The sequence below is a fragment of the Neoarius graeffei genome, chromosome 16, assembly GCF_027579695.1.
Source record: "Neoarius graeffei isolate fNeoGra1 chromosome 16, fNeoGra1.pri, whole genome shotgun sequence".
NCBI lineage: Eukaryota > Metazoa > Chordata > Actinopteri > Siluriformes > Ariidae > Neoarius > Neoarius graeffei.
In genome coordinates, this window is record NC_083584.1 from 25,801,185 (window position 1) to 25,810,360 (window position 9,176).

Consider the following 9,176-nt stretch of genomic DNA (forward strand, 5'->3'; position numbering starts at 1 on the left):
ACTGACTGTGGAAACTTTACATTGGACCTCAAACAACGTGGATTCTGTGCCTCCAGACTCTGGGACCTTGATTTCCAAAGGAAATGCAAAATTTACTTTCATCAGAGAACATAACTTTGGACCACTCAGCAGCAATCCAGTCCTTTTTGTCTTTAGCCCAGGCGAGACGCTTCTGACGCTGTCTCTTGTTCAAGAGTGGCTTGACACAAGGAATGCGACAGCTGAAACCCATGTCTTGCATACGTCTGTGCGTGGTGGTTCTTGAAGCACTGACTCCAGCTGCAGTCCACTCTTTGTGAATCTCCCCCACATTTTTTAATGGGTTTTGTTTCACAATCCTCTCCAGGGTGCGGTTATCCCTATTGCTTGTACACTTTTTTTTTCTACCACATCTTTTCCTTCCCTTCGCCTCTCTATTAATGTGCTTGGACACAGAGCTCTGTGAACAGCCAGCCTCTTTAGCAATGACTTTTTGTGTCTTGCCCTCCTTGTGCAAGGTGTCAATGGTCGTCTTTTGGACAACTGTCAAGTCAGCAGTCTTCCCCATGATCGTGTCGCCTACAGAACTAGACTGAGAGACCATTTAAAGTAGGGCTGTGCTCGTTTGCCATCAGTTGCTCACGATATCGTACCACATATATCGCGATATATCGAGTTAAACGATGTCTTTAATGTATTGTAAGCAGAGGGCACGAATACGTTTGGCGCCAAAATTATTCAATTAATGAGTCTCAAGACGAGGCCATGGAGACATGGGGGACGTAATTAGTGGCTTGCAGCGTCTGTAGCAGAGCGCATTGAAACTTAATCTACTGATGACAACATACCGATTGAGCCACTTCCAGTTGATATTATTCAAGCAAACTTCAGATTTGGGTCACCAAATGTCTAAAGATGTTATCTACTTCGTCATTTGTTGTGTTTCAGTAACAAAAGTCAGACAATAAAGGCACAAATCACAGAGATATTGGATACTAATTAGACAACAAACAGCCATTATGGCATGCTGCTGCCTTAAGACACTGATTCTGACTGGCTGGCTTATAATACACCAGCCAATCAGAATGAGGGTTTCAAAAAGTAGTCTGGATGAAAAAAAGGCTCATTTCTAGTGCGCATGCCCTGAGTAACTGGAAGCGCCATTTGTAAATAAAAACATTTTTGGTTGGAACAGGTTGCAAGCATGAATTTCTGTCGATTTCTGGCATGAAACATGCTTTAAATCAAGTGAAAATTGATGACAACCTGCTACAGAAACGGGAGATATGCATGAAATGTGTCATATATGGGATTTTCGATTTTCAGGTGAGTAAACAATATCGTATCGTACCCCCGAAAATCGTGCATGATCGAGTATCGCGAGCTGTGAGCACAGCCCTAATTTAAAGGCCTTTGCAGGGGTTTTGAGTTAATTAGCTGATTAGAGTGCGGCGAACCTTTTCACAATATTCTAATTTTCTGAGATACTGAATTTGGGGTTTTCATTAGCTGTCAGTTATAATCATCAAAATCAAAAGAAATAAACACTTGAAATATATCAGTCTGTGTGTAATGAATGAATATAATATACAAGTTTCACTTTTTGAATGGAATTACTGAAATCAATCAACTTTTTCATGCTATTGTAATTATATGACCAGCACCTATATATATATTTTTTCCATTTATTTATTTTTATATAATGTACATCAATATATTAATTATATACCGTACATTTCATATTTTCCTTTTTTAAAGGGGTTATTTTAGTTCTGGTTCATGTATCAGAAATGACATATATACCTGTATGTCTGGAAGGTTTGAGGAAAATGTTTTTATTCAAATCCCAATTAGATAAATGTATACTGTATTTTCATTATTATTATTATTATTATTATTATTATTATTATTGCGACATAACAGATGGGTTAATGTTCCTGATAAGAAAATTGTCTGGTTAATTTTAAAAAGTTAGAACTACTGCCCAAAGTAATAAATAAAAAAAATTATTTCTTTGTTGCTTTTCATTTTATTTCGGCATTACCATTAGAGAGAGAAGGCAAGCAATGCTTTGCTATCTGCAGTATCCATGAAGAGACTCACACTATTTGAAAACATGCTATAAATTTGTTCACTTGGCGATACTACATATTACACCACCTGACGTGTGTTATAATTATTCACAGTGATATCTCAGTAGAACATAATGACACGAGTCTGCCTGAAAAAAAAATGACGTTAAGTACATTTTGCTCGCTCCCTCCCTCCCTCCCAACATCCATTTATCCATCCATCAATCAAATCTGCACAGCTGGGCTACTTCCTCGACTCTAAAGTGTATTTTAGAGTGAGCTATTTTAAAAAAATGTCCACTATTCACTTGAATCTTATTCACTCATTCCTGTTAAATCAGCACAAATCAACAGCAGGTTCCTGGAATTTGTGTGTCATGTTTCCTCCACATTCTTCCTGCTGATCTTTCATCATTACATGGTGTTGAAAGACTCACCAATGTGACCTTTAAACTGAGCACTCTTCCCTTGCAGTCAATAAAGTAAACGCTCTCTTCATACCAGGGATCAGCGTGGAGGTAATTGTACATGCCGAATGCCTTCATGTGGTCCAGAGTGTACTGACTATCTTTCAGTTTCACCTCGGCCACTGCTAAAAGAGAGAGAGAGAGAGAAAGTAATTTAATATCAATGATATTTATGAGAATGCAATGACAAACCTCGCACTATTAAAGCTGGGGAAGCACCAAGTATTCATTTATCTAGATATTAAAAGTTACTGGATGGCGGTATGGTGCAGTCTTATATGGGGGGGGGGGGAGAGCGAGAGGGAGGGAGGGAAAGAAAGAAAGAGCAAGAAAGCAAGAAAGAAAGAAAAAGCAAGAAAGAGCAAGAGAGGAGGGGAAGAAAAAGAGCAAGAGAGGGGGGAAGAAAGAGCAAGAGAGGGGGGAAGAAAGAGCAAGAAAGAAAAAGAAAGAGGAGGGGAAGAAAGAAAGAGCAAGAGAGAAAGAAAGAAAGAGCGAGCAAGAGAGAGGGTAAGAAAAAAAGAAAAAGAAAGAGCAAGAGAGGAGAGAAAGAAAGAAAGAAAGAAAGAAAGAAAGAAAGAAAGAAAGAAAGAAAGAAAGAAAGAAAGAGCAAGAGAGGAGGGGAAGAAAAAGAGCAAGAAAGAAAAAGAAAGAGGAGGGGAAGAAAGAAAGAGCAAAAGAGAAAGAAAGAGCAAAAGAGAAAGAAAGAAAGAAAGAAAGAAAGAAAGAAAGAAAGAAAGAGCGAGCAAGAGAGGAGGGGAAGAAAAAGAGCAAGAGAGGAGGGGAAGAAAGAGCAAGAAAGAAAAAGAGAGGAGGGGAAGAAAGAAAGAGCAAGAGAGAAAGAAAGAAAGAAAGAAAGAAAGAAAGAGGAGAGGAAGAAAAAGGGGGAGAAAAAAGCAAGAAAGAAAGAAAGAAAGAAAGAAAGAAAGAAAGAAAGAAAGAAGAGAAAACAGAAGAAAGAGGAGGGGGAAACAGAAAGAGCAAGAGAGGAGGGAAAGAAAAAGAGCAAGAAAGAAAGAAAGAAAGAAAGAAAGAAAGAAAGAAAGAAAGAAAGAGCAAGAGAGGAGGGGAAGAAAAAGAGCAAGAGAGGAGGGGAAGAAAGAGCAAGAAAGAAAAAGGAGGGGAAGAAAGAAAGAGCAAGAAAGAAAGAAAAGAGCAAGAGAGGAGAGGAAGAAAAAGAAGGGGGAGACAAAGAGCAAGAGAGGAGGGAAAGAAAAAGAGCAAGAAAGAAAGAAGAGGGGAAGGAAGAAAGAAAGAAAGAACCCAGACATCCCGATTACACATTTATGGCATGAAATACTGCAGTTAAAAATACACGGACCATCCTGAGGAAGAAATGATGTAATAAGACAAAAGAGGAAACTGAAACAAGCAAATTTTATATTTAGATTTTTTTTTTTTTGTCCAATCAGCTGCTTGTTCTGTGGGAGAACAGTTATCAGGTTTGTAATGTCTGATGCTAAAAATACCTACATTCGTTTAAAAAAAGCAGATGATGTCAGAATCATTTACTGCCATATTACCACAAGAACGCGTAAACCCTAAAACCTCTCCAGTGCCAGAAAACACAGCACTGACACTGGAGACTCCTTCTGTGGACGTTAAACATCTCCTTCAAGAAAACTTCACCATATCAGCTCACAGTGGCAATTTCTCCCAATCATTCACTGTAAGCCTTTATCATCTTAACTAGGAGAGAGAGAGTTTAGTGTTAGACTCACTCTATCACCCAATACTGATCATAAAACATGTGCACAAGCTTTTACATTACGCCCAGGTTCTTTATGCAATGAGCCAGTTTGTGTAAAGAGAGGACACGTGTAGTAAGAACAGCTTGATGGTGTGAACCTCAATAAAACATTCCTTGCACACACAACAACCAAAACAGCTCATTCTGATAACTGAGAGAAAGCACTCTGATGTTCATCTCTCACCTGCATCCAGCTCTACACTATAGCATGGGATTGAGTCAAGTGAGAGTCTGTAACTTTCAAAGTTGGGATCCAGCAGCTCTCTGTTCACTTTCAGAGAATAATTCGGATCCGCCATGTTCCTTATAGAGCTGCAGGATTACTGAAACTGTGGTGGGGAGAAATAATTACACAATTACTGCTAGAGCTAACTGGAGATGAACGCACAACAGAAACGCATGCTTCCTGTGGACGCTTTTTGGACGGACCGCTAGCTCGCGCGCTATGAATCCTGGGAAATGAAGTGGCGCTACTGTGCGTTGCCATAGGAACTCGTGTGTTTAAAGTGAATTCAATGCCCAATTTCTCTGTATATAATAAAATGATTAATGAGTTGTATTAACTAATTATGAAAATGATTACAAACTTGCACTTCTCTTGTATTTTCTCGGTAATTTATATCACAGAAACTCGACTCCCCATGATGCTTCAGAGCTGAACCGGAACTCTGAAATCAAGTGTTTCCCTCCGGATAACATATGAGGATGCACTAGAGTGAACTCGTTTCACTGAGCTCTATATAAAATCCGGAGAACTCATAGCCCCGAGAATGGAGACGTATGAAGCCATTTGGCCGCCATATTACCACTCCCATCGCGTGTATTTGGCTTATGTGTTAAACTGTGATATCTGATCAAATTTGCCCCAAGAAAAGTATCTCCTGACTTTTTTCCCCTTTCATTACCTCCTTTTATTTTCTCAACTTTGCCCACATTCCTTACATATCTTTATAGCACTCCCCTTCACTGTTATTTTTTTCCTTTTCCAATTCAGTCTGCTTCAGTCTTCAATTCAGACCTTTTTTTCTTTTGAATGGCTCTTTTTTACAATAATTATTTTTACGGAGATTATTTCAGTTTTTCTCTTATACAGTATACCTTTCTTTTTCCTATACTTCTTATGAAAGAGAAAGGTTATGTAATCTTGTCTCATCTCATCTCGTTATCTCTAGCCGCTTTATCCTGTTCTACAGGGTCGCAGGCAAGCTGGAGCCTATCCCAGCTGACTATGGGCGAAAGGCGGGGTACACCCTGGACAAGTCGCCAGGTCATCACAGGGCTGACACATAGACACAGACAACCGTTCACACTCACATTCACACCTACGGTCAATTTAGAGTCACCAGTTAACCTAACCTGCATGTCTTTGGACTGTGGGGGAAACCGGAGGACCCGGAGGAAACCCACGCGGACACGGGGAGAACATGCAAACTCCGCACAGAAAGGCCCTCGCCGGCCACGGGGCTCGAACCCGGACCTTCTTCCTGTGAGGCGACAGCGCTAACCACTACACCACCGTGCCGCCCTAAATAATATACATTTAGTTATATTATGTTATATATGAAATGTCCGTCCACAACCTTTGACTTGACGGTTTGTACAGTTCACTGTTGCACATGTAGGCATTTTTCTTCTAATTTTTCTCACCAACTACATAAATAAACTTGTCCAATTTTGTGCAGCTTCCAGTAGTCTAAATGACAGTTCCGCTCCGCGATGGGAGTGGTAAAATGGCGGCCAGCTGGCTTCACTCTGACGAGCCTATGCGCTCTCCAGATTTTACATAGAGCTCAGTGACTTGTTTTGACAGTCGTGAAGTTAATGGGCTTTTTTTTAATAACGTGGAACATGAATGAAGTTAAATTTATGAATATTGTAACAGTGCTTGAGTATTATTTCTAAGATATGCAAGAATACAGGACATAACCTGAGAATTTTCCATAATAAAGAATAAATAATAGGATAAATAATATTTTAAAATATAAATAATTTTTACAGAGCCTCACTCATGACACTTATTTATTTATTTATTTATTTATTATAATAGACACGAGTGTTTTACTGGGAAATATAACACATATTTTTTATACGAACTACATCCGGGACATCTCATATCTTCACTCATGAGGAAATCGATGAATTGTTTTGATAAATTTGGGTATTTTTTGTTTGTGAATATGTCTATATAATAAAAAGAAAACCACACGTTGGTTTGACGATATGAAGTTTATCTTCTCGTATTGAAAAACTTATATTTTTCAAATGAAATATATCACGGATCTGAGTGGCATATTTAAATAATATTGGCTGCCATTGGGCGGCATGGTGGTGTAGTGGTTAGCACTGTCACCTCACAGCAAGAAGGTCCTGGGTTCGAGCCCAGTGGCCGGCGAGGGCCTTTCTGTGCGGAGTTTGCATGTTCTCCCCGTGTCTGCGTGGGTTTCCTCCGGGTGCTCCGGTTTCCCCCACAGTCCAAAGACATGCAGGTTAGGTTAACTGGTGGCTCTAAATTGACCGTAGATGTGAGTGTGAATGGTTGTGTGTCTCTATGTGTCAGCCCTGCGATGACCTGGTGACTTGTCCAGGGTGTACCCCGCCTCTCGCCCTGCGACCCTGTAGAATAGGATAAGCGGCTACAGATAATGGATGGATGGCTGGCACTGACTGGTATATCAGGAGCATTCCATTCAGCTAACATGATACTGAACGAGTCGAAGATGAGACCACGAAAAAAAAAACCAGCCATTATTATTATACAATTCTTTCGAGTGTTCAACACATCTTTCTCTTTCAAAATTCTCTTAAAGTCTTCCGTATTTAATGAAGCAAACCTGGCAGCCATGTTTGTTTACAAATTGTCACAGTCTCTTGCTAGTGCAGAAGTTTTACGTCTCTGACGTGTGATGTCATGTTGTCTTGACGACCATGCAATATCGTAAACCATATTCAATGCATTGGGTAGAGTGACATCGAATAAACAATATGTAACATGAAAGGCAGTGAGGGAGGAGGTGGGTGAATATTGTGCCCCCCAGGGACCTCCTTGGGGCCCGTACATGAATTTTGTTTATATCCGCAAAATTCTGGGCCATCCCCTACCTACTTGCCAAATTTGGTGAAAATCCATCGTAAAATGGCAACGTTAGCTCAAGACAAACAAACAAACTTTGCCGCTTATGATAGATAGATAGATAGATAGATAGATAGATAGATAGATAGATAGATAGATAGATAGATAGATAGATAGATAGATAGATAGATAGATAGACACAGTGCCCTCTATGAGATTATTTGCCCCTCTTGTAAAGATTAATAGAAAGGGTTAGAAAAAATCCACTTTTTGGTGAAGTCGCTTCATCTCACACTGAAAAAAAAAGAGAAAAATCCAACCTTTAATTGAAATAAATTTATTCAGAGAAAAACATATCCCTCATCAAGAAATAATTAATTTAAACAAAAACACACGTGTATGCCACTATTATTGGCACCCCTGGGAATGATAGTGAACACAATGTAACTGAAGCATGTTTCCCATTTAAACTGTACAGCATTTTTGAGTTGATTGGAGTGTGTAGGAACTTTCAAACTCTAATCCATGACTTCCTCATTAATTGGGGTATAAATATGTGGTGGCACAGAGGCCAAGTTCCCTTAGTCATCCATTCGTCATTTCAGTGTGAGACAAAGCTACTTCACCAAAAGGTGGGTTCTTTTCTAACCCTTTTTACTCATCTTTAGAAGGGGTACCAATAATTGTGGAGGGCACTGTAAGTGTGTGTTCAGAGACAGGCTAAGTGAACAAAAATTTTACCTTCAGTTCTACATTTTTTTAGTGTGAGATGAAGCTACTTCCCCAAATGGTGGATGTTTTACTAATCTTTACAAGGAGATGGCAGTACTTGTAGAGGGCACTGTACATTCCTTCCTGTTTGTCATACAGAGATGTTCATTCATGCTATATATTTTTTTCATGTCGTTTTTTAATACAGTGTTTATATATTGTTTTTATTTGACTGTTCTTTTGATTGACTGATTTTTATGTCAATTAATTAATTAATTAATTTATTTATTTATTTATTATTACCTATTAGGCACCTTTAAATCATAAAATGCTGTGATTTGGAGAGGGGTTTTTTTTCGTTGTATTTTATACACAATGACAATAAAAACCATCTAATCTAATCTAATCTAATCTAATCTAATCTAATCTAATCTAATCTAATCTAATGAGTGGGGCTCAATACTATTCAAGTGAACAGTTAAACAAAAATCTGACTGCTCAATTCAGAGTTCAATCAACAACATCTCAATCTAAACTCAGACTGTATGTTTATAAAGTGGTCAGTTTTATCTCTGGCAAATGGTCCATATGATTTCAAAAGACAACATAAAGACTGTGTGCTACTTTGTCATAGCATGAAATAGCACAATTTGGTCAAATATTTGATAGAAATATACAAAGAAACTATATGTTGCAACACCAAATAAATAAGTTCGATTTATTTCTTCTTAAGACTTTATGACAAGAGAAATGTTGTAATTGCTTGTAATAACTGTTTATAATAATAATGATAGATAGATAGATAGATAGATAGATAGATAGATAGATAGATAGATAGATAGATAGATAGATAGATAGATAGATAGATAGATAGATAGCATATGAAATGCAGGTACTGTTATGTTCATAGGAACCCATGTGTTTAAAGTTAATTCAATACCCATTGTATCTGTTTATAATTAAAAAGAATATTAAAATGTATCTGTTTATAATTCGTCTTGATTATGTCCGATGTATTTCAGTAGACTTACACAAGGAGCTAGGCTTCACACTATCAAAATCAGAAGTTCATGATATCCGGCTGAATAATCTGATGTTGATTATGCTGATGACCTAGCACTGCTTTCAGA

General features: G+C 38.3%; 1 protein-coding gene across 2 annotated transcripts in view; it reads right to left on the reverse strand.

Annotated features, from left to right (window-relative positions):
• Positions 1 to 4,669, reverse strand: part of nudcd1 (NudC domain containing 1) — a 104,419-nt gene extending 99,750 nt beyond the window's left edge. Inside the window, exons 1-2 of one of the 2 annotated variants that reach the window (XM_060942685.1) lie at positions 4,450 to 4,669; positions 2,489 to 2,640 (exon numbers count right to left, since the gene is read on the reverse strand). In XM_060942685.1, the coding sequence (XP_060798668.1) occupies positions 2,489 to 2,640; positions 4,450 to 4,564 (267 nt within the window). In that variant the 5' untranslated portion in view covers positions 4,565 to 4,669. Of the gene's footprint in view, positions 1 to 2,488; positions 2,644 to 4,449 lie in introns of both variants that reach the window. The other variant, XM_060942684.1, reaches the window with a different exon arrangement.
• Positions 4,670 to 9,176: the final 4,507 nt, after the last annotated feature.